The 26,882-nt window shown below is 27.9% G+C and overlaps 4 protein-coding genes and 1 long non-coding RNA gene across 5 annotated transcripts; 1 reads left to right on the forward strand and 4 right to left on the reverse strand.

Annotated features, from left to right (window-relative positions):
* Window positions 1-66: 66 nt before the first annotated feature.
* Window positions 67-2,871, reverse strand: LOC101251151 (GDSL esterase/lipase At5g45960). The gene is made up of 5 exons (XM_010319027.4): window positions 2,559-2,871; window positions 2,196-2,326; window positions 1,075-1,308; window positions 499-760; window positions 67-399 (listed from the first exon to the last, which is right to left on the reverse strand). The coding sequence occupies exons 1-5, from the start codon at window positions 2,860-2,862 to the stop codon at window positions 206-208; spliced, it is 1,125 nt and encodes a 374-aa protein (XP_010317329.1). The 5' UTR covers window positions 2,863-2,871; the 3' UTR covers window positions 67-205.
* A 3,039-nt stretch (window positions 2,872-5,910) lies between these two features.
* LOC104645837 (uncharacterized) lies at window positions 5,911-7,292 on the reverse strand. Its single transcript, XR_002026845.3, has 2 exons — window positions 7,073-7,292; window positions 5,911-6,910 (listed from the first exon to the last, which is right to left on the reverse strand). It is a non-coding gene; the product is annotated as an uncharacterized lncRNA (long non-coding RNA).
* A 713-nt stretch (window positions 7,293-8,005) lies between these two features.
* LOC101250863 (ethylene response factor B.2) lies at window positions 8,006-12,013 on the forward strand. The gene has a single exon (XM_004233795.5). It carries the CDS (start codon window positions 11,071-11,073, stop codon window positions 11,863-11,865), a length of 795 nt encoding a protein of 264 aa, XP_004233843.2. The 5' UTR covers window positions 8,006-11,070; the 3' UTR covers window positions 11,866-12,013.
* Window positions 12,014-16,567: 4,554 nt separating this feature from the next.
* PTI5 (pathogenesis-related genes transcriptional activator PTI5) lies at window positions 16,568-17,344 on the reverse strand. Its single transcript, NM_001247058.2, has one exon. It carries the CDS (start codon window positions 17,308-17,310, stop codon window positions 16,825-16,827), a length of 486 nt encoding a protein of 161 aa, NP_001233987.1. The 5' UTR covers window positions 17,311-17,344; the 3' UTR covers window positions 16,568-16,824.
* Window positions 17,345-19,411: 2,067 nt separating this feature from the next.
* On the reverse strand, window positions 19,412-22,534 carry LOC112940987 (LOB domain-containing protein 27-like). The gene is made up of 3 exons (XM_026029759.2): window positions 22,100-22,534; window positions 20,634-21,417; window positions 19,412-20,178 (listed from the first exon to the last, which is right to left on the reverse strand). Exons 1-3 carry the CDS (start codon window positions 22,490-22,492, stop codon window positions 20,126-20,128), a joined length of 1,230 nt encoding a protein of 409 aa, XP_025885544.2. The 5' UTR covers window positions 22,493-22,534; the 3' UTR covers window positions 19,412-20,125.
* Window positions 22,535-26,882: the final 4,348 nt, after the last annotated feature.

Here is a 26,882-nt window from a genome sequence, read left to right on the forward strand (position 1 = left end):
AATTTAATTTGATATTCGGTTTGCTTTTATACGCCTCTACCGCCTCCATAATAATCATCTTATCATGAAATCATTTATTCAGAGGAGTAAATCAAAATTTCAATTCACACCTTACTTAAATCCAAGAGAAAATATTTCATAAACAACAATATCCAATTGATCATCAAACACATCTACCCCAACCCCCACAACAATATACTTTTAATTATAATTTAAGCATAACATCAACGGTGGGACGCAAGGAATTGAACAAATTATAATACGTAGCTTGAGTTGGATGGACTGCGTCCCAGAAAATATATTCCGAAGCATTTATGCAAACAAGTGAATTTGGATTGCATAAAAGTGCAAGCTCGAAAAGTCCAGTTCCACAACAACCAGAGTAGACGTTATTAAAACCTATAAAAAAAATAATATGATACATACATTTATTAATTAATCAATAAAAAATAATTTACTTAAACAAAAAAAGAAAAGAATTAAATTTTGGTCACTCACCATACTTGTTGGGATTTTGTACCATGTCATATAAAGGACTGTATATATCAGCATATATTATTTTTGTGTCATAAGTATTCATATTTTTTAACATATTTTGGAGAAGCTGATTATACTCTTTTCCTACTTCGGAATATGAATCAATACATTGACGTGGTTGCAATGGGCTGCCGGCTGTTTTCATGGTGATCACCACCGGTAAACACCCCATCGGCGGTAACCCTACTATTCCGATGACTCGAGCTCCCTCAGTCATTAAATCCTAAATCAATTTAATGAACACAACGATATGATGCATCATAATAAATTGATATAATATCGAGAGGAACACATTCTAAGATCCTTAAATTAAATTTTAGTAAATTTTATTTAGACACTAAAATCATAATATGTTTCAGTTGAGAATCTGAACACATAAATATGTAACAGACTAATGACTGTTTCTATTTATCATAAGTTAACACTTGTTATAAAAAATGATTTTTAAGTAATTCGATTGTTAAAATATATTTTTCATGTAGTGAGTACATATACAACATAATCTATTTTAAAAAATTAGTTCGAAAGAGACATTACCTTGAGAAATTGTTGCGTTAGTTGTAGCAAAAACTGCTGGTAGTCAAGGAGTGTGTTAGAATGTCTTCTCAAGTGGGTGTTAAAATAATTGATAACAAAATCATTTGTGCCAGCACTTATAAGGAACATTGCTTTACTTATTAACAATTTTGTTTTTTCTTCCCCAATCTCATTTTCAACTCTTATTTTGTACTCTTTAAAATATTCTAGCTGCTGTTCCAATGGAATTACGCCCTGCCACAAATATATATATAAATTTGTCAATATAAATTTATGGACTAATGAAAATCTTAAATAATAAAACAAATTTTGAGAATTATTTTATTTATCGTTGAATTCTTTTTTATGAATCGTAGTTATTTAAATTTCTAGCTCTTGTCAGTATGCAACATAACTCCTGCCATGTGTTTAAAATTAGTACTTGTAGGAAAAAGAACAGCTTAATTATATTAATTGCTAAAGTTTACATTCAAAATTGTAACGCCTGGAACATATATAGTAAAACCATATTATTGTTTTCTACTACACTCATTAATGTTAAATAAAAAGCAAGAACTAATATGAATTAAACCTGATCTTTTACATTTATATTTATTGTTGTATTTAATTGACCTCACTCAAAAGCTACTTAAAATCTATTTTTTTTGCTCGTTTTTTATACTAAAAATAGATATTTTATTTAACGTGATCATTTTAGTAAACGAAGAAAATTTTATTGAATTTTTTCCCATACTAGTCTTCTACCCTATTACTAAGGTAATTTTTATTAAAAATACAGCTCTAATAAAAATTTTATTTAAAATGTGTGATAGAGCAATTTGCTTAAGAAAAAAAACCGGTGCATAAGGTGTGTATTTTGCAATAATTAATTTATACTAGTTGTAAATTGTCTTGTTATTATGCACAATTTTGATTACCCCTGTTATAAATTTAAATCAGATCATAAATTTAAGTTCCAATGATTTTAACTTCTATAGACCGATCGAATAATTATCAGTTGATTATCTGAATTAGTGCAATAATTGATATGAATCAATATTATATCGTAGAATTCTTAATACGATCGATATACATAAGTTAAGTAAATTACGATAATAAAAAAGTTCATCTGAGAGAGATACGCTTATTTGAGCGGTGAGAGGGTCTAAGCCAGAGCCACCGGAGGCGAAACTAACGCCAGTCATCAGCTCCTCCAAGCTAAGTATTGGATCCAAATATGGTGGTACAAATTCTTTGAGTCCTATATATGAAGCTGTTCCAAACAACAAAAACAACATGGTAAGAAAAAAAAAAGACCAACATTTTTGTTTATATGTTCTTTCTTGTGACCCTTGTAAACATTTTATGTGTCACACTTAAAATAGAATATGTCATACTTATATAGCTTAAAAAATCTTATTTACGACTTCTCAATTACAAGATTAACTTACAGGCACAATAATATGTAATCAAATATTACATAATTCGGGATAGAACATATGTACCCGTCATATCGGTGACGAGGCGGCCATTGGTGAATCTTCCTGTGGGAATGTGGTTGACAAAGTCCCTTCCATAGGGAGGAAAATTGCTCTTTGTAACAGTGGGTCTGCAGTTGTTGTTGCCAGGGTCAACTGTGGAGTCTCCAAAGACAAAGATAGCTGAAATGGTATTATTGAAGGGCCTAATTAGGACATTCTTTTTTGTTAATGTTCCAGTTTCACCTTTAATGTTACTACTGATGATGAAAATAAGGAACAGCAACACTGGAGAATATCGAAGAAACATGACATGACAAGAACATTTCATTTAGACAAATTGAAGAGGTGACACAAATTGGACTTTGAGTGGAATTGTGTGTGTAATATATACTTATTTTGTGTAGGTGCAGTAATTGCAATGGACCTTATTTTTTTTTACCATTGATGTCTAATTAACTTTATGTTAAAAAAGTCTAAACTTAATTGCATATACAATGGGTTATAGTCAAGTCCATTATTGGTTCTTTCGAGAAAAACTTAGCTAGTAGATGTATTACAATTAAAGAGATTTGACATGTAATAAAACTGATATTTGTGAATTTAACCTTTTGAATTTGTATCGGAGAAATATGATTATACATAACATGTGTATTTGAAGTTTTTTATGGACATGTTTCTAGATAGAAAAATATAAAGGTCGCGTCTAGTTTTCCTTCTCAATAAGTTTTCCTAACTTATATTATTACTTGTGAATTGAACTGTGCTTCGCGCGGAAATAATTATTGTTAAAGTAGTTCTTTTAGAAGACTTAAGTAATAATATTTTAATCACAAACATAAACTAATAAAATTTTATGTTTTAATCTAATTTATTATTAGCAGTTACTATCCTTATAACTTTCCATCCCTTGAAAGTGTTGATAGATTTCGAAGAACAATTGATCTACTCGTGTCTAGATTAAATCATAGTCTTCCTTTGTGTATTATTTAACATATGTATATATGTACTTGTTTTTCCTTTTTCTTTAGAATTTATTGCATAGTTCTAACTTTTAGTTGCACGCCTACTTGTAAAAATATACTTATTTTATTAAATTAGGTCTTTCCATTCATTTTTTATATCATATTCATAGATCGATCATATTTTTACTTTTACAATAGTTTAATTTTCTGAATGTTCACATGGAATTCAATTATAATATCATATTAAATTAAATTTAACTTAAAAGATTAATTTTTTTAAAAGAAAAAATTGGTCAAGCCTTATAAGTTATAAGGAGACCCATAAAACCTTGAAAATTTCTTCCTTCATCATATTTTCTATCACATGATGACACACGTAATTTTAAAATGTATCCCCTCTTGTTCTCAAGCATGTGAACAGGTAAAAAAGTTATAAAATATTTTGTATAGTCTTTCATTGAAATATCTTGTGCTATATTTTTGTTGGCTAGTGAAAATCAAGCAAAACGTAACATTGAAATTCAAAGATGCATGTGGCATGAGGTTAATTGAGAACCTTCTTAATTAATCTTTCTAAGCCAAAGTTGTTGGTAATAACTCCTTGTAAATTGTCGAAACAGTACCCATATATAACATAAAGTCCGATGATACTATGGAATTGGAAATATGCCCGTTGAAATGTCACAGCGTAAGACATTTAAATCAAAATACGTTTGATATAACATATAAAACTGTCAATAAAAATTAATATCATTATAATTAATCTCAAAATTTCTCTGTTATCTAACTAACCACCACTATTATATCCTACGGCATGAGTATAAAAAGACATGAGAAAAAGTAACGTCAGGAAAAGCAACGGAAGCACATAATTAACATTATTGTGCGGAATTTGAGATAATACGAGAAAATATATAAACGCGAAAAACAAGACAACAGATTTACGTGGTTCACCAATAAATTGGCTACGTCCACGGGAAGAGAGGGAGCAGTTTTATTATGGAGAGACAAAAACAGAATTACAAAATATAGGGTTTGCCATAGCGTCTATATATAGTGCTAAGCTACGCCCTAACAGGCTTGGGCCCAACATACAGAATTGACAGAAAATTAAGGGCCCAATACAACAACATTGTATACCGTCGGGCCGGGGCGTCTCCGACCCCAGGCCAGGGGGCGCGTCGCCCCCCTGGACCCCCCGACTCGCTGATCGGGCAGCGAGACCCCGTCCTTTCTGTTTATAGCGGGTCCGATTCAAGGCATTCAACAAACATGATAAATGCACTAAAAAACTAATAGCCATCTTCAACTATTATTTAATTGTGTTATGTATAAATGAATGATAATAGTAGATTTTTTGTACAAAAATCTATAGATTGAGCTACACTTTTTTTTAAATAATAATAATAATAATAATAATTATCATATGCAAAAGTAAATTTTAATAAATTTTGCAATAATAATCTATTTTAAAGCACCATATATAATTAAGTGACGAAATTATGTTGACCTTTCCAAATGCTCGAGCACCCATTAAACTTTACCTTAAAATCTTGAAGCCACCGCTACTCTAATCAATAGACATTTTCAATAGAGACTACTAACAGAAGCACTATGCGGAAACCTATATACTCCTAATTAATTTGTTTCTATGCACTATGTCGATACAATTGGTAAATAAAGTTCAATAAAAGAGCTAGCAAATGCTAAAAAAATAAAAAATTTCTGTCCAGTAAAATTTCTTCAGCTGTATTCAGGAACTAAGCTAAACTTTCATTTAAGTTTGAGTGAATTGAGTAACTTCAATCCAAACTTTATATGTATCTTAATAAATCTATCAACTCTACAAATTATTGATTTAATTAAAATCCAATAATATAAAAGAATCAAAATTTGAAACTCATAAGCTTGAAATTGACTATATAGACTCTCTTCGTCCACTATCAAAATTTGTCATACTTGTCATTTTTAGAGTCAATCTATAAAAATTTTGACTAACATTTTACAATATATTTTTTCATCATATTGCTATGCAAACAATTGCTATGTATAGTACTTTCCGTATAGTTTTTGAATATCTGAATTTTTTGTTTAAAATATCAAACAAATGTAATTTAATTTAAATTTAAAATTTATTAATTTGACTTTTAAAAAACACAACATAACAACTAAAAATGACAAAAAGTATTATATATATATATATGTATATATTTCAATTATTGGAATCATACAATTGCATAGAAGAGAGCCTTAAATATCACAATCTTGAATTGTTTGTTACTTTTCCTTTGTGATTTAACGTTAGAAACACTCTTTGCCACAATTTATATGCAGATTCACTCTCATTGGTTATTAAAGCATGAATTGACGTGAGTTATCGAATAGCCTTTTGCGATTTAATTAGGAAATGGAAGTTTCTCATTTAATTGAGTAATTATCTAGGCAATTTTAAAATTATTATAAATAAGATAAACACGGCCAGTACTACATCACCTTTTTTGTTATAGATATAGATTAATACACAAATACGCCCACTCCAGAACATGAAGAGGAACTACTCTCAAAGATTACATTTGAAGCTAGTAACAATAAGATAAATTATTTCTCTGTCAAAAATAAAATAGCAAACATCTAATTTAGGACAAACAAAATTGAGTTCACCTAAAAAAGAGTTCAATCCGTTTGTTTGCTCTTTCTCAGGTGAAGCAAATTTCTTCCCCGAGGATTATGAATTATGATTTTCACCATCCCAACTATGTTCTTGTGAAGATTCAAAGGGTTAATGGTAGTCTTTTGAAACTTGTCGTCGTTCTTTTTCTCCTTTCCTGTTACATTGCGATACTATTGCTGATATTTGACCACTTCCAGAAGCATCCTTATTTCATCCATGGGCAACTGAGCATGCTCAACCTTAGTTCTCTTTGTATAAAATCTATATCATCAATCAAATCAAGAAGTTATCTCTTCCTAGTGCTCAGCATCAACAATCTTGTGCTTCACGTGATTTAACTTTTTCTTCTCAAAGATACTCTGTTAGACGGAGTTGATATAAACTTTGGCTTCATTAGTTCCAAATTTGACATTACAATATCAATTTAGTAATAAACTACAATCCTTGTACTAAAATATTACTATGTATTTTGTAAAAGGAAAAATGACTATACACATATATTTACATATACTCACTGCAAAAACTTATAAGCAAGATGCGATGTTGTGGACGGGATTGCTTTCCTTGTAAACAGAGGTCTTGGTTCAAATCTTTGGTAGAGTACTTCCGTACCAATGGAGCCTTATTATGTATGAGTCCATATATAACTGGGCTTCAGTGCGAATATAAAAAATATTCCATAAAAACTGACACACTTCCGATAGAAAGAACTTGGCAAAACATTGTGAACTTTTGCCCTATTTCTAAGAAAAAGAATATAATTTTATCAGAGTAATATTAGCAAATCATTTTTGTTCCAATGCCTAGATAATTCATGATCAAATTACAGTAGCATAGAAGGAAGAAAAGGTTGAAATTACAACCAGAAAAAAGGAAACAAAAATAGGATAAGTTTTGAGGTATACCTGGAGATGGGAGTTTTTGCTCGCAAAGAGGATGATGTGATGGGACTTCTGCGTATAGCTTTACAGAGGCGGCTGAGGAGACATTAATTTTGAATTCAGAATGCCAAACGACGTATGCAATTATTATGGGCTTAATTTGAGGAAACGGTTAAAGGGATACAATTATAACGGTAAATGATGTCTTTCTATTTTTAAACTTTAATTAGTTAAAATACATTAATATGGAAAAATAGGAAAAAATTTGAGAAAGTATATAAATAAATTTCCTCATCATTTAGGCATGCCACATCAGCAAACTAAAGATCCTCTTTTATATATATATATATATAGATTTGTTGTTTTTCTTACATCATATTTTTTCTGTCCACTTTTATTTGTCTTGTTGTGCTTTTCGAAAGTTAATTTGACTAATTTTTAAAGTCAAAAAATTAGATTATATTAGTTCAATATTTTGAACAAATTTTTTAAATATTCAAAAACTATATAAAAAATACTAGTATACATTATTACAATTTTTTGCATATTTAACTTTAAAAATAAAAATAGTAAAAAATTAAAAATGGACCGAAGAATATTATCATATTATTGCTACAATTCTCTTCTCCTTTATTTTTTGCTCGACTTCTTTACATGAAAAATTCTCAAACATCCTTTTATATTTGGGGGGAAATTCAAGAATGAATTCAATCAAATATGCACATTGTGGACGACATATACAAGAAATTAAATGCCTGTTTTGAATAGCAATATTTTCTTTTACTCTTTTTAAAAAAAATATATTATTATAGGAAACTATTTAAAAATTGACTAGCTAAAATAAAAAATAATAGGCCAGATAGGTAAAATTAGGAGGATAGATCTTGTGACCTTTGCGATATTCAACCCCTCATTACTCGTTTGGCTATAGATTATCCAAGTAACATTAGATTTTTTTTTTTTGATAAATAGTATTTATTCATGCAATTTGTCATTATTTGATAAATATTTTTAATAGATAATTCAAATTCTCAAATAGTAAAAAATAAAATTAGTATTCGGATCAAATCTTATAATTTGGGAGCTTTTAAAAGTTCAAATTCTACATATCAAAATTTTTATTTTTTACAAAAACACCCTCTATAGAAATTGTATCCGCTATATAATTACATAATTTTTTTTTTACATAAACACCAAAATAATGATGTAATATTCAATAAATATAAAAATAATAATATAATTATTAATAAAATTGACAAACAATCATTTAAGATAACAAAATCATGGCATTCGTCTGGCAAGTAAAGCAATTACACATGAAAAGAAAATAAGGAGAAAAAAATTTCTAGTTCTAACGAAAGAAAGCTATATAAAAAGTGAGTAGTAATAGTGAAAACATTCCTTATCAATCAAATACATCGAATGTTAACAGCCGCAATAGCATCTTTTCAAAATTTTGCTTTGCCATCAAGTGTATGGAATTTATTCTCTCTTCACTTTACATTTATGATAATTAATAATAATATTTATCATAATATTTAAATTAATTAATAAATAATTTCTAATTTTAAAAAATAACTTTAACCTAAGTAATTAACAAGAGGATAAATTATAGCCAAAAAAAATTAATATACTTGCTATGTTAAAGATGATAAAAAATTATTTTAAAATACTAAACAAATAAAAATGAATATTTGTCGTGTCAACTCCCAAGGAGAAGCGTGTGGCTTGTTTTCGAGATCCCGTGTTTCATTATCTTTCCGTGTTTCATTATCTTTCTTTTGAACTAACTTGAAGAAGAAGAGGACCAATTAAACAAACGACATAATACGTATATTGAATTTTAAATTTATCTTCAAATTTTAGTTTTGATCTCAAATTTTTATAATGCACAAATAAAAATTTTAACTATTCAACTTTTAAATAAATATTAAGTGTCTATTTATGAACATTTAAAATTAAAGAACATAAATATAATTTAAAATTAAATTAAAATGACATATTTATATATTATTCTTTAAAAAAAATAAGGGGGCGAAATGAAATGTCGAAGTCCCACATATATAGGAAAATAGGAGAAGTATTGGATAATCCATTCATTGCATGAGTTCGTATAAAATAAATTATGATTATAATTGGATAATATTGAGTACTCTCCACTCAATATATATCTAGGATTGATGCACCTTTGGACATTAAATTCTACCTACACACATAGAGATCAAATATATATTTGAAAAGATAATTATTTTCTCTGTTTTAACTTTTTTTTAAATAATAATATTTTTTTTCCTTTTAAGATAACTCTTTAATTTCAATTTCACACATTAAAAGTAAATGATATTTTTATACTTTTATATATTTTTAATTTAAAATTATAAAATTATAAAATTTATTTTATTTTCTTTTAACTCAATTCGCAAGTATAGATATGAATAAAAAGAATGTTTGCAGCAGGTCAATTGAGATCCTAACAATCAAATAATTGTGTTTGTTTCTCATTATCTGCCAATCAAATCTAAGTATAAAATATCCGGAGATTAGAGAAATAAATGAGGGATAGTAGATACAATTAAAAGTTTTATGGTATGTGACAAAATATTGTAAATGAAGAGATAACATTCAAATATGCATATGAATTACCCTTTTCCTCAGTTTGAACTATCATCTATTCAATAATTCTTTTTTATATTATCTATGCGCTAAAACACACCTAATTGAGTAGATTGTAATAATCTAAGTAGGAGAATATAACAATTGATAATTGATCTAATCAGTTTCGACTTTCGAGATATATTTTAACACATAAATAATATGATAGTTTAAATAAAAGAAAAAGAATAATCAATAAATAAGATGTGAAACTTACGAAAGATAATATCGATTTGTTTTTGACCATTTAACTTAAAAAATAAGGAAGTATAATTAGAGTTCTAGTACATTGAGCAGGAATGGTTTGAAAAAGAACAGTAAACCTTTAAAGCCATGGAAAAAAAGGCAGTAGGAATAAACTTAAATAGTTAGTTTCCCACTAAACCGCCAATTAATTTGTATTTTTTGAAGAGTATTTCGCAATAAATGGCTTTTTTCTGCATACACAAATAAAATCTTGATAAACCAGCAACCCAAACAAATGTCAAACGTATCTCTAGTTCTTTGAGGTTAAGAGAGGAAGAAAATTTTACTCACACAAAATGTTTACATCAAAAACTATATTAACATAGTTCGGTCCTTAACCAAATTCAAATCCTAGAAAAAGAACGGAGGATTCTTTCCCGAGACAGGGAAAATCTTATTGTTAGAATGGTCTTCCACATCCGCGACGGACATAACTATGAGTCAGTCCACTCTAATTAAATGAAAGTAATTAGAATACATAATAATAACTATAATTTTAACATTGTGCAATTTACAAATTCATGTCATACATCTATTGATTTGATATAAACACGGTAGTTTTTACCTCTTTTAAAGTTTTATTGGGGGGTTTTAAAACCAGTTTAGAGATTCAATGTGAACATTCCTTCCTTAACTAAGAAGTTCAAGAAAATTAAATTAAATGTGGACTTTTTGCGATCGAAAAGAGAAAAAAAATCATCTTGAACAATTTTTTTCATATTCTTCACTTGCTTGTTATCTCATTAATCATTTAGTAAAAAAGGGAATTTCACAATAAATAAATATTAAAATATAGCTTTTTCAGCAAACAACACACAAAATGATTAGTCATAATCAAAGCATTCAACAAGAAAATATTAAAAACAGTAAGTGAACTCCTTTCTTCATGTCTAAATTCTAGTAACATCCTTGAATTTAGCTTAGTCATAATTTGTAATACAAGTATCCTACTGTCTTCCAATCCATCAATTGGATTAAACCATTTGCTGAGCTGTTATTTAATTCCTAGTCATTATTAAACAAGAAGCTAGCCTTGCACATTATAAGATAAGAGTGTTATCTCTTATATTATAAATAGTCCTCAAGTTAATTTAATTTCAACAAATATATATATATTTTTTCATATGAGACATTCTTTAAAGATGACTACTCATCATGTGGAAAATAATAATCAAGAACAAGATCAAGTAGCATGTGAAGAGATTCTAGAGAATGTTTGGGCAAACTTCATATCCAAGAATGATCAAAATTCTCAAAAGGTGACAAATGAATATTGTTGTGAACAATATTGGGAACAACTTCCAATTCTTGAAAGATTACCAAGCTTAGGAAGATGGATATCAATGGGAGCTGAAACTTGGGAAGATATTCTCAATGGAATTATTATTCCTTCTCATAACAACGAAAATTCAAACGACGAATCAACATGCAAAGATGTTGTCAACGTTGAGAAGAAGGAGGAGAAGAAGAAGATGGTGCATTATAGAGGGGTAAGAAGGAGGCCATGGGGAAAATACGCGGCTGAGATAAGGGATTCATCAAGAAAAGGAGCTAGGGTTTGGCTAGGGACATTTAGTACTGCTGAAGAAGCTGCTATGGCTTATGACAAGGCGGCTTTGAGAATTAGAGGTCCCAAGGCCTATCTTAATTTTCCACATGAAATGGTTGCTCAAGCTATAGGAATATCTAATGGTCCTTGTGAAAAAGAATGGACCTTTTCATCATCAAGTCAATATAATTCAAGGAAAAGGGTATCAAGGGATTGGAACATGTATGAAAATTTGGATGAAATTAATCAATTGCCTATGGAGAAGAAAATTATGAGAAGCATGGAGGAGGATCTTTTTAATGACTTGGATATCCTAGAGTTTGAGGATCTTGGAAGTGATTATTTGGATAGTTTATTATCCTCTTTGTAATAGAAGAAATAATAAGTTTTAGACACAAAATATAATTAGGGAGATACAAGGTAAGGGAAATTAAAATTCTTGGGTATTATATATGTATAGGAATTAATTATTGGATGAATCATGATTTTGTATAAAATTATGTGCCACTTGCTTTTAATCACCACCTCTTTTTCTTTCATGTTTCATGAATATATTGAGTTGCAAAATTTAGATTATTATTGTCTTTTGTCTTTGTAGAACAAAATTGCCCGTTAGTATTTGGTATACGTAGTAATGAGCAAACTCAACAAGAACAAAGTACACAAATATTTAAATGTGCAGAATAATTAAAAAAGAGGTTCAGAGTTTTCGTTATTTTAGAATGAAAGAAAATCTCTCTATTTAAAAATAAGGGTAGTATGAACAAATGTTTGTTGTTCCTTATTGGATAGGTCACAACTATTTGAAAAAAATTACAACCCTTCAAAAAGGTCACAATCTTTCATAAAAGTCATAATTTTTTATAAAAGTCGTAATTATTCATTGAAGTCACAACTTCTTATAAAAGAAAAAACTAATTTTAAAAATAAATAAATAAAAAAAAATATTGATATGTGATGACGCTATATAAACGGGTCTAAAGTTCTCTTTTATTTATATATATAAATTTTTATTTATATATATAAATAAATGATATAGGAGTACACTAAATATTTAAGTGGTAATATTTGATGTGAGCCATTCATATATTTTAAAGTGCACCGTAGATTGATTGAATTATTCTCACAACTCCATTAAAGTAATAAAATGCGAATTCTATTGCTCAAAAGTGTATAAAATACATCATTACTATCAGCGGTAACGAAGAGAAGTCGAATCCAATTTTATAAAGGGATACAGACAGATAATTTATATTCTGCTAGAATAATCATCTACGTCTCTTCTTGATTTTATAATATCACTTCCTTTTCATGAGTGATTAATTCTGGAGGAGGTAATTAAGGTTCTATGCCCCTCTTTTAGTTTACTTTTTGAATTCTAATACTCCCACTTTCCCAAATTAATTAATTGTCACTTTAGTTTGGAAATATTATCCTGATATGATAATTATTTTTTAAAAAACTTTTCAAAAAAATTGATAATTATTTCAATTTATTTTATTAAATAAGAATAGCATAATAATTATATCATATATTCATTTTTTATTAAACATAAAAAGACATTAGTCGACAACTACATACAATATATACAACAGAGGAGTGGTAATATATATATATGTATGTTACATATATCTATGCCTTACGCCCTTTTCTGTCCACCATTATTATTTTTACGTATAAATTTATGTTTCGTGTTAAAAATATTTATAAATTCAATTAAAATTTACATATAGTCAAGAGGCTTGACTTTTATTTCTTGACAAGAAAAACACAATATACGTATACTTCTGTAAAAGTTGGTAGGTATCGAACGCAAGTGTTGCAGACTTCATTGATTACGTATAATGTTTTTCTAGATGGGACGACCGTTGAAGTTTATAATTAGAAAAATTTGACGTGCTTATTTTGGTCTTGGTGTCTTTATATATATATGTATATATATACAATATTAATTTTCTTTCTTCTCTTTATAGTAAACGTGTGACGAATATTTTTATGATTGGATTTCTATGTTCTCGAGTAGTTTATTTATAAAACGAAAAGTCATCAAGGTGTGTTTATAAAGTACATTTTTAAAAAAAGTTTATCTTTATTTTGGAAAGATCTATCCTTTTTATAAAGAATATCCTTTTATTATATATATATTTATATACTAGAATTTCTTTTATTATGTGAGGAGTCTAGAAAAAGTGGAGATAGATATTAAATATATATACATAAATAGATATATGTGTTTTATACGATAAATTTGTATTTTCATATGATATTTTATGTGTAGTATGTTATGTAGAATTATTTAAACATAACAAATTTAACATTGATTTGTATACATTTAAATTGAAGGACAGATATCAATTGTTACATTCGGTTTGGATTATTGTTACCATTATTTTATAATGTATTGTATATTTATATATTTATGTTGATATTATCATATTAAAAGTATAACTTATATTAAGAGCTCGTTTGGATTGACTTAAAAAAGTAGGTTTAAGTTAAAATTAAAAAGTAAAAGTTAAATGACTTTTAAGTCAAAAAATTAAAAGTAGCGGGAGACCTACTTTTAATTTCTGACTTGTTTTAAGTTTACTTTCCGAAACACTTCGTAACTTATAAGTTATTTTTGACTAATTTTAAATTATTTTCTATATTTGCCAAACACGTCGAAAAATAAAAATCTGACTTGAAAATCTGTCACCAAGCTCTGAGCATCATTTGTTTCCATTAAGATTAAGACATCTGAATCTGAATATTAAGATATGCATTAAAATCTAGATGTGTAAATCTAAATAAACATCTGAATATTAAAATGTTGTCTCTGAATCTGAACACTGAATTATTGGAACTGTTTGTTTTTAATATCTGAATGTACATATGAATTAGAACGCTATATAAATAAGATATTATAAAAACCTCATTTTAGTAAAATATTTTTTTTATATAGAAAATAATGTTTTCAACATTCTTATCGTAACAAGGTAATGTGATTTATTTATTAAGAATTTAATATTACGTTACATCATTAATATGACTATTCTTTGTACTCAAAAACTTTGAGAATCTAATATAATGCAATGTAAAATAGTTTAAACAAAATAGTAATATAATGTTTATGAAAACATTTTATTTTATAATGGACATTTGTTATTGTTATTGATCAAATAATTATACTTTCTTATTTTCTGAAATTATGCTAAATATTATATCATGAAGTGCTTATCAATTCAAATAAATTGATTAATTTATGAAAGTAAAAGATGTATATTAAGTTAGTAAGAATAAAGGAAATTGGTAAACATGTAATTAAATAAGAAAATATTTTTTATGAGTTGTTGTGATGCAGTTGAATTAATATAGGGGTTCTATTTTTGAGTCTCACTGATGATATGAAAAGGTGTTACATATCTGATTCATTCAAACGTATTCAGACCTATTAAGAGAATTAGAAGAAAATAAAATAATCAAATTTAATGAACTAAATTTGAATAATTAAAATTTAATTCTAAAAATAAACGCACTAAATAAAGTGAATCTCTGATCGATTAGAATTCAAATCCCATTAAGTAAAAAAAAAAAAAAAAAAGAAAGTGAGGCCTAATCTCTTTTCTTAAAAAATAATACTCCATATTGTATTTTTTTTTATATGGCGGTTACATTGGGGAGTCAAGAGTCAAATTTAGATAATTAATTACAAAGTCAATAGGCAGATATTCCATCTCAATCCTTTCTTTAAATTCAAGACAATTCTCGTGTGTCTTTTGACTGCTGACCAATATGCAAAGTGCTCTCACCAAATTTTATCTTTTCTCCATTATATATAGACAGATTTAGCCTTTAAAGTATGAACTCAGAAAATATCATTGATTTAAATTACATTTAAACCTTTTGCAAAATATGAATGCGTTTATTATTTTATAGTATTGATCATTAAAGATACTACTTTTGTTACTATAAAAACTCGTAACTTTAAAACCATAGCTAATATAGAGTTCGTAAATAAAAGGGTGATATTTTTTTTTCAAAAAATATAAACGGCATATTAAAATTTTATTTTATTAAAAGACAAAATAGAGTAATTTTCTTCTGACGTTGATGATGGTGTTAAATTCTTTTATCAAAGATCGATGCACTGCATCGTTTTCATTTCTAGAAAACCAAATATAACAGCCTTTAATAAAATAAAAAACAGAAATTAAAATTAAAATTATTGCGTTGGCAGAAATTTGCTTTAAACCCATTTTTTAAACCATGTCTGTCACTTAGATTTTTACTTTTTTCTTTTAAAAAAAGTCCGAGATTCTTTTTTTTTTAAAAAAAAGAATTTTTTAATAAAATATTGGCAGCAGTTTTCTAATTTTTTTAAAAATAAAATTGCTGTTTGGTTAGCAATTTTTATTAGTTTCTTAAGAATCACTGCTAGCAATTTTTATTTTTCTATAAAAAGAAATCGAGAAAAATGCTGCCCATGTATGAAAAGAATTTTTTTTTGGACAAAATTGTTGTCACAGACGGATTTTTTTAGAGTAACGGCGTTAATAATTGTCAGGACACAAAATAATTTTGCTTTATTTGGTTAAAAAAATTAATATGTCATTTATGTTTTTTGAAAGAAAAATATTACCTTTTTAGCTTCGGACTCAGCTAATATAAATCTGGTGTTTTTATCATTACAGACGAGACTTTGGAATTGTGAGGTGCTTGGCCGGTTACGATACAGAGATTATAATAAAAGACCGATTTGATTCGGTAATCTAACAAATTAGTGAAAATAATTTTAAAATTAAACCAGTTCAACTATGACTGTTTGTTGCTCAATGTTTGCTTTTAGATAAAAATGAGCAGGTCGATTGACAAACAAGATGTAATTCAACTGGTCTAACTTTAATCACTTATATGTTTGTATATCCTTATTTTTATGTACTTAATAATTATCAAATCAGATTTTTAAAAAATCCTTTTATTTATCAGGAGTAAAGTAATTTAAAAAAATTATCATCAAACCGCGAAAAAAAAGATTTGAATATACATATAATATTCCGTCTGTTTGAATTTTTTGAGAAAGAAAAAAAAAATAGAAAATAGAAGGTGTATATTACAACTTATAAACATACTACTAAAGTATCCTAAGCAATCTTTTTACATGAGATTATAGCGTGCGTCGCTGCAAACAATTCCATAAGGAAAATAAGAGAAGAGGCAAGCACATAATATAAATACAACAACGAAATTTTAATAGTTCAGTTGATTCTTACATAAATAGAAATATTTTCTACGTGTCCACACATTATTCGCTTAGAGTGCCAAGAAATTCTCCATGCACAGCTCTGTTTTAACATCTTGATTCAAATACATCATTAGTTCCACTTGAAACTTCATTTAAACTTGAATCTGAATTATTATTCGTAGTGTAACTATTTGAGCACAAACTTAATTTGTCTACTGAAACAGAGGCGTTCACTATTTCAGATGGAAAATTAAGTAGTGCCTTAGCACCTCGCATTCTAAAAGCCGCTCTATCATAAGCTAACGCAGCTTCTTCAGCAGTTTCGAACGTACCTAGCCATACTCTCGCACCATGTCTAGCCGAATCGCGAATTTCCGCAGCGTATTTCCCCCACGGACGACGTCGTACTCCTCTGTATTTCTTGCCTATGCACTGTAATGGACGAAGAATATTATTTCTAGGGAGTAATTGATTTCGTTGGGGTAAATAAGGAATATTTAGAGCATTAGCTTCATTAAGAACTTCATATAATACCATCTCTTGTGAGTCATTCTCATTAAGAGGTAAATCACTTTGAGGAGTTGGAACCATAGCTTTTATTAGAGGGGATTTTGGTTAATTTGTTGGGGGAAAATGTTATAGTTTAATGAGGTATTTAACATAAAGGAATACTAGAAAAGTAATCGTTTAATCGTGGGGCTCTTTTTATGAATTTTATTTATCTCGTGGAGAAAAAGGAAAGTATAAGGAAACAAGTGAAAAATTGTGCACGTCTTTTTCAATTTATATTATATAGTTGGTGTCTTGATGGGTTGTGACATGGTTTAATTAATTACCCCTTGTTTGCGTTGATATTTCAAAGTTTAGTTAATTGTTATGTACGATAAGAAAATTGAACATAATTTGACCACCATTAAAATAAAGAGAATTTATTGCTCGAAAAAAACGCCTTTTTAAAATAAATAATAGTGATGAAAACATCGTTTTCAATTACAAATAGCTCAAAATGATACGAGGGTTTTATGAGCAAGCTAATCTTCAGAAGAATAAAATTATGCTTAGTTTGTAGGCATTCAGTGAGATAAGAAAAGATAGTACTCCAAATAAACAAGATGAGATAATGCTCTTCGAAGAAATTAGATCCAGGTCATCCATGTGTTTGGTCAATTGACATCATATAAATATTTTTTTGCTTTAAATTTATAAAGAGAAAACGAAGTAAAGACACCATTGAAGTTGTCCAAGATTTTTAAAAAGACAACTTATTTTGTAATTATCTATTAATTCACTATGTAATTTTGAACAATTATTATTATATTATTTTTAAATCAGTCATATTTACGTACAAATCATTACATGACACATATTAATTTAATTAAAAGTGTATATTATGTCTATTTAATAAGAACGAGAATGGCACATATTTCTTATTTGACCCAATAGAAGAAATTTCGACAAAAGGATGAGCAAGATGACTCACATTTGACGTTCTAGAGACTCCACATCGATGTGACTTCACTGGGTTCGTATGGGTTTCCTAGGTCTATTTGGTGGGCCAATAAAAGGATCTAATTTTCCAAGACATTTTGTTTTACAATTGACTGTAATATATAGTCTTGAATTTAACAAACAAGGTTCATGAATCATCAATAAATTAAAAACAAAAAGTGCTAATTTAGACTTCTATTTGCTTGACTAAGAATAGGATCAAACATCAACTCATTTGTTCATCAATATACGATGATAATTATTATTACTTTATTTATGTGTTTCATTTTATTATTTTAATTTAAAATTAATTTAAAAAAGATTTTTTAAAAAAAAATATATGTCATAAATTAAAGATGTGTAAATATATATTAATGTCTTTAATTTTATGATTTTAAACATGTTATGTAAAACTTTTAAAAATTATGTGAATCAGACTAAAAAGATAAATAAGACTGAGCGAGTAATTTACACGAAGAATAATCTAATTTTTCACATGGTTTTATAATGATATAGACATTCAAATGACTAGTTTAATTTTTTGAAATGATGGGTATTCAATTCATATATTATACTATATGATAAGAATTTTATTAAGGGATAATTCTATATAGTAGCAAATTAGTAACCTAAAATAAATGGAGTAGTTACTGTTTGATTTAATTGTGCTTCATAGCAAACCTTTGTCTTTGCCAGTCGCCTCTCTTCCAAAACTCTCGCTCACCACTCTCCATCTGCTTGCCTCTCTCGCTTTATGCAACAGAAGTGTATAAATTGTATTTTTGTTTTGTATAAAGCGAGAGAAAATTGTATATACACATGTAAAAAATGTATATTTTCGTGCTATACACTTAATTATACAATTTAAAAATATTTTACTTCGATTCAATTGTATACAAATGCAAATTTTATACAAATATTACAGCGAAAAACGCCAACGAATTATCTCGCTTTATACAACAGAAGTGTATAAATTGTGTTTCTGTTTTTGTATAAAGCAAGCGAAAAACATATATCTTCTTCCTATATATACACTTATAATTATACAATATATAAACCTTTTACTTCGATTTAATTGTATGCAAAGCAAATTTTATACACATATTCCAGCAAAATAGGTCAGCGAATTATATAATTGCGCATTATACAACTGCAGTGAAATAGGCGAGCGAATTATACAATTGCAGCGAAATAGGTCAGCGAATTATACAATTTAGGCCAGCGAATTATACAGTTATATGTTTATTATGTAACGCAATTATACAAATTTTGTTATAACATACAAATATATATTTTTTATTTGCTATATATGAAGTTGTTCCTTTAAACTGTCTTTGGCTGCGACAAACTACTGCGCCAAACTATGAACCCCACAGGCACGACACATCACACATGGTCGCCAAACTAATGTGCACACATTTATTTGTGCAAAAAGTAGGTGCAAATATATTTAACTTTTAAAAAAGAGACATGTACATTTGAAAATTATTTGACTTGGTATACACAGTTCTGAGCAAGATAGTGCTATAACAACAATATATCCTTAACCGGCTGCATTATCATATATGATAAGAGAGGAATAAAATTGTTTTTCAACAAAGTATCGATATGTTAATGAAGAGAATAATTTAATATCTATATTTCAAAGGCTGTCTCAAAATGAAATTAACTAATATTTGATCTAGTCAGAATAATTTCTTTCTATTTTTTTTTTGAACGATACACTTTTCTTTGAAAATAAAATTCTTATTTACCTGAAAATAAAATATATTGAAAAAGATAAAATTTAGGATAATATAATATGAGATAGGACTTTTAGGAGAACTTACAAATGAATGATGGAGGAGGAATCTGTAATTACCACCTTTTCCCCCTTATATCATATGGCAACAAACTTAGAAATAATGTGAAAAATGTGCTATTTGGAGGTTGAATGATCTCTATTAACCATATCTCGTTGCTTATGTTCACCTTCAAATATAGAGAACAAAAAAAATGATTATTAGATATACGTTATGGTTTAAAACATTAGAGGCATCATAATCTTGAAAATTTCAAATCTAGTAATTTGATATTAGCACTTGTATTATTCGGCGATGAAAAATTCAGAAAAAAAAGAGTAAATTTTTATACACCATCAGGTCATCAAAATATATATAATGAAAACTTGAGAAAAAAAAAGAGTAAATTTTTATACACCATTCAGGTCATCAAAATATACGTAGAGGTAAACTATATTTAAATTAAATGTACAATCTAAAATTTTAAAATAAGTATGTTACCTACTACTAGAAGTGGCAATTAGGATCAAATTTGGACGAGTTAAAGACAATAATCGGCTCAAGAGTCAATCCAATCTAAAATCGATTGGACCAGGCAAAAATAATTTGATGGTCTATATAACTCGAAACTTATAAAAGATTTACCTGGTAAATCATTGTGGTTATAGTTAGTGAAGTCCTGAAGAACTGTTGCAACACCTTGTGCTCTTTGATTTCTTCCATCTTCGACATGTCTTCCATTAACACTATGATTCGCCATTGTCCCCGTAGCATTAACAATAATCGAGTCAACACTAGAACCAGAACTACAATTTGATATAATTGGGCTATGTCTAATCATTGGGCCAATTGACCCAATTCCCCTTCCTCGTACATGTCTACCATTAAAATTTGGATGCACAAATTGATCAGTTTGGTCCTTTCTTCTTCTTTCAAGGCCCAAATCAACATTGTTGTATGGAAATCTTTGTTCATGTAATTGAACATGTCCACCGTTATTGTAAGTAGCTTGACGATGAACCATTGGGATATAACCATTTCGAATTTGTTCGATTGGTCGATATGGTAAATTACCATATCCAAACATATCGTTGCCAAAACCAATATTCATCAAATTAGAACCATTACTAGTAATTCCTTGAGTTTCTACTCCTTGTGGTCCATGCCATTGGAAATGATTAGCATAATTCGGTACACTTGAGTTCAGCATGTTATAGTCTTGTTGACTATGATTTGCACCATTTTCTCTATGATGTTGATCTATTGCCAAATGGGGGACGTAGCTAGTTGTACTCTCTGATGTTGTTGTTATTGGAACCTGGGGTACACGAGGGAATTGAACTATTTGAAGTTGTTTGTTCCTTTGTTCCTTCATAAGTTGTTTTTCCAACTTCTTGTATTCCCCTAATGGCCCGTGAACTGGATCTTCCTGTCATGGAGAGGTGTCACAGGTGTCATTTGGAAGCTCAAACCTCGAAAAATATACAAAAGACAAACATTCGAGAAGCTGCAATTAATTAACAATTTACAATTAAATATGTATTTTTGTATTAATGTATCTATTTATTGTCGCTAAAAATTATTTTGGCGTTAACATAATAGTTATGTCTCACAAATTCTGTTCAATCTGAAGGTGCTGTCTCACAAATTCTCCATCTAATACATTGAGGTTTTCTAGCGGGAGACATTATTTTATATATTGAGGTTTTCTAGCTGGAGATATTATTTTATTCTAGGTGAACATGTGATATATAAATCCACTAAACCTGGATATATAGATATAATAAAAACCCTCTAAAGTTTCAACAAAACACTAAATTTCAAATTCAAAATAAAAACTTCAGAATTGAATTCATCATCAAGTTAAAGTTGAGTCTTCTGATGAATAATAGATAACATAACCTTAATTAAAGGTAAACTTCAAATCATGTTAGGATCGAATTCACACACACGAACACAACAACTTTCAAGAGAAAGAGATGAAAGATCTAGAGAGAGAAAGAGAGAAACCAATATTTCGTAACACTCCGAAAGTAAACTTCCACGACGATAGGGTATATATATTAATAAATCAGGCTCCACAACCTAACAGAATGTGCATGTAGAGTTACCTGCCACAACTTTGCTTCCCACAAGAAGGACTTGATGGATTCATCCTGTTGAGCAACATCATCAAAACTCTTAATCTTTTTTGTAACATTAGATATACCAAAAACCTTGTGAACTCCAAGAAATTCATCCATCTTGCTAGCTGGAAAGTGGCGCCACATAACACAGTCCCCTGACATACACTTTTTTCTTTGATGCTTACACGAAGCACATGCCGGACGATTGCTACCTACTTCCTGCAATTCATCTTCACCACTATTACTATAACTATTATTATTATTATTATCATCGTTGTTATTCGGCATTGGTCCATCAACAAAACAACAGAGTAGTAGAATATTCTTGTATAAAATCTCTTGGGAAAACAACATTATTGCTATGGTTGCATTAATCATAAGTTAATTATGGATGAAGTTTGATTCCTTTATATGGGAAGAGCAAAACACGGAGGCGAAAGAGTACAATTAGGGTTCTAATACAGGTAATATTAATATTTATTTTATTTTTATTAAGGAAAAAAAAACAATAAAAGAGCTACTATAGTTTTAACAACAAAAATATATTACTATGTATTTATTGTTTGTACTAATTGAAATTGCTTAACAATTTGTTGTAGCATATATTTTCAAAATTTTACTAATATAATTAGAAGTCGTAAATAATTAAATTTGTAATTTACTTTCTACCTCTTAATTTGTCTAGTTCACTTTGTTGGGATGTCTACTCATATATTTCAATGATTAAATGAATAAGATTATCAAATAATAAACTTTAAAAAAGACATCATCTTAAACTTTGGATGTCTTCTAAAGTGTAACAATCACTACGATATTAGTGATTTAGAGCTATTTAATTTTGTAACTAAAAATGCTATGAAATATCATACAAAATAAAAAGTGAGTTTATTTAGCAAACTCAATCAGGTGAAATATTAATTCTAATTTTTAAGTACTTCTAGAACAATCCTGATAAGTTTGTGTAATAATTGAGTCAATTGAAAAGGTTTTCAGAATATAATCAATACAATTTCAGATAAAAATCTATACATTTGTCTATTTATGTCTTAACACCTATTATACTGTCAATTGAAAAAAAAATAGTTATCATCAAGTTATCATTAACGATAATGTAAGAAGTTAGAAATATAAAATATATACAAAAAACAATATTAAATAAACGTAAACATTCAACACATTTACTAGACCATCTTCAATAAATATATACGTGTGTTTCGAGTATTTTACTATGACAAGTTTGTTGTTAACTGAAAACCTAACTAATACCAAATATTCGTCACCAAGAGATTTTGACAATAACGTTCGAGATTTAATAGTATATATGTATCTAATAAAAGTAAAATATGTCTTAGATATATACTAAAAATATATTGTGAATGCTACTATTAAAGTAGAGAAATAAATAGATACAGTACAATCAAAAGATAAGGTTATCCTATCGGAAAAATGATGTATATATATATATGTGTATGTATTACCATGACTAGCTGAATATATATATATATATATGGTGAAAACCCTTCAACAAATACTAAATTTCAAACCCAAAACAAGATCTTCACCATCATGTTTAAATCTCTTTAAAACCCCTCTAAATTAACTAATTCTTATAGGTAGAAAATATATATCCATACATACATGATAGAATGATACATTTGGTAAAAGTTTTGTATTATCAAAATGAATTAAAGTTATGTATCAAAATTAATATTTGAACATGATACAATATGCATGATAAAATTGTAATGTATCATAGTGTAGAAACAAAAACATTGTACATTAATTAAGAAACAAAATTAAGTAGACAGTTTAAATAATCTAGTTAATGTATTACAAACTATAGCGGTAAGATAATGTAGTAATTTGATACATGATAAAATTGTGATTGCATCATAATGTTGAAAGGAAGGCATTATATATTAATTTAAGAAACAAAAACAACTCGATATATAAAAAATCTGAACGTGTATGCATCATAAAAAATGAACAAGAAAAAATTGAAGAAAAAAAAAATCAACAATTTGATTTGTTTCGACTTCTCCTTCCCTACATTCACTTTAGAACTTTAGAAGACATCAACATTCACTCTTATATCTTTTTTTCATGGTTAACAATGGGCTCATTCATGAATCTCAATCCAAAGTCCTTACAAGAGCTAGATTGGATTTTTCTACCTTTTTGAGCATTTTCCCATAGTCGATAAGTCGATGATGCTTTCTTCTTCGACTAATTGATAAGCCCAATATTAAAATATGGACCTTCATTCATATGTATGAATATTTTTTATAATGAAAAAAAAAAAAAAAGCAAAGCTGAAGTTATAGAAAGTGATATACCTCTTGGATAACTAAAAATAATTAATTGGAAGGAGAAAAGACTTGAAATTCCAAAAATGGATTAATGGGTAACTATGGAGAGATTTGTGGCGCGAAAAAAGGAGAAAAAATAGTTGAAATTTTGTATCCACCAGTTTTGTGTTGTGCTAAAAAAATGAGAAATTTTAAAACTGATAAAAATTAATAAAAATTAAAAAATATATATATATCGATAATTTTTTTCTAGTAAATACCGGAAAATAGAAACATTTGTGCGAATGACCAAAATATCATTGCGTTCATATCCTAAAAACTTTTGAAGCCCAGTCCAATGCAGGACATAGCCTTTCTTACCTACCTAAGTACCTAACCTAAGATATTAACCGGCCCAAATAAAACTTGGAGGAATGACTCTTAACTAAATCTTTATGGGCCTAACATTATTCAGAATACACTATTAATCATCTTTTTCCAAAAAAAATCTAAATAATACTTTAAGGGCAATTTTCACATATAGCAAATAAAAAATTTATACTTGTATGCTATAGCGAAGTTTACATAATTGTGCTCCATAGCAAACATAAAAACTGAATAATTCGCTATTACATATACAGTTGAAGCAAATTGTATAAAACGAAGTGTATAAAACAAGAAAGAAAAAAACACTTGGGCAGAAAACAATATAAAAACGAAGTGGATAAAACGATTGTATTATTATAAGTGTATAGAACGATTATATACAATTTAAATTTGTATAAAATGAGAAAGAGATAAAGACAAAAGAGACTTGCCAGGGAATATACAATTAAATTGAATCGTATAAAACGAGAAAGAGAGAAATTTAATACAATTTGAAAATTGTATAAAAAAAGAAAGAGAGAAAGGCAAAAGAAACTGGGCAGGGGGAGTACTTTTATTGTATAATTATAAGTGTATGGGACGAAAATATATGTACTTGCATGTGTATATACAATTTTCTCACGCAATTTATACATTTCGCTTCTGTTTGTATAAGTGAGAAAGATGAGAGTGGCGAGCGAGATTTGAGAGAGTGCCGAGCGAGATCTGGAAGAGGAGAGAGAGGGGAACAAAAATATATATATTTATACAATTTTTTTGCTTTATACAATTAGAAATAATTTTTATACACTTATGTTAAATCCTAGCTACTCCATTATTTTAGGTTATTAATTTGTTATTATATACAATTTCTCCTAGTTTAAATCCTTACTAATAAATGTAGTTTCTCATATGTGGTGGCAACAACAAATATATTTTCTTCTCATTATCACAGCGGAAATCAAATAAAAATGTTTTCATTAGAATAAACTATTTACATTACATTTTTTGGGATACATTATTTCTTTATATTCTATTTATACGGAATGCTTTGTGCACTTAATTAATTATTATTTTGTAAGAGTCCGTTGAGCTGGACATCACCAACTTTGCTTTGACAATAATGAATATATGACGGATGAATGATATGAATTTTGGGAAAAGTTAAGCTTTTACGGTATAAATTTTAAAATTTTATTTTATTAAATATATTTGTTAAAGATAACTATAAATAATTATAAAGAAAAATAAAATTGATAACATGAAAATCTTAAAAATAACCTACTACAATGATATGTCAAAATACTTTAATGACATAATAGTTCTTAAATCATGTAAGATATACACATTAAAGAAAAGGCGACAAATATGACAATAGGTTTACGAGACTTAATAGTTTTTACTCGTGCTCTATATATATGTAGTATTGTTAAAATATTCATTATAAACTTATGAATATTTACCCTACTAGTTGATTTGTCTTGGTCAAAAGACTTGTAGGTATGCTCTTTCCAGACATTGAAAATAGAATTTAGAATATTGGATAGAAATGAACATGTCAATGTCTATTGAAGGCTACCCTTTTGACTTATTATTCTATGACTTGAAAGCCTAGATTTCACAAGTGCTAACAAATATGAGACCTTTGGATGGGTAGTACGATAGCATTATGGGTTAAAGACCATCTCCAACCCAACATCGAAACTAAGAATTTAAAGTTTATTGTTAATATATTTATAGAAATTTAAACAAAAAAAAATTGAATTTATGTGAACTTGTACATTTACATGCTACCTCGACTTTGATATCATAATATAATCATGTGCTAGTATATATTTCCTCTGTTTCTTTTTAGTTATCATTATATTAAAAATATTTGTTTCAAAATAGTTGTTAATTTATACATCAGGTGATAATTAATTATCTTTTTCTAACTTTGTATGTCACATTAATTATTCTAGAATTAAGAGATATATATAAACAAATAAAATTAAAGAATTAATAAGGGATATATTATTGATCAAATAACACTCCTTATTAAAAAAACTTTTGACACATTACGTTAAATCTTATCATGACAATTAAAAAATAAAACAGATGAAATATATAAATAT

This window comes from Solanum lycopersicum, chromosome 2, assembly GCF_036512215.1.
Source record: "Solanum lycopersicum chromosome 2, SLM_r2.1".
Classification (NCBI taxonomy): domain Eukaryota; kingdom Viridiplantae; phylum Streptophyta; class Magnoliopsida; order Solanales; family Solanaceae; genus Solanum; species Solanum lycopersicum.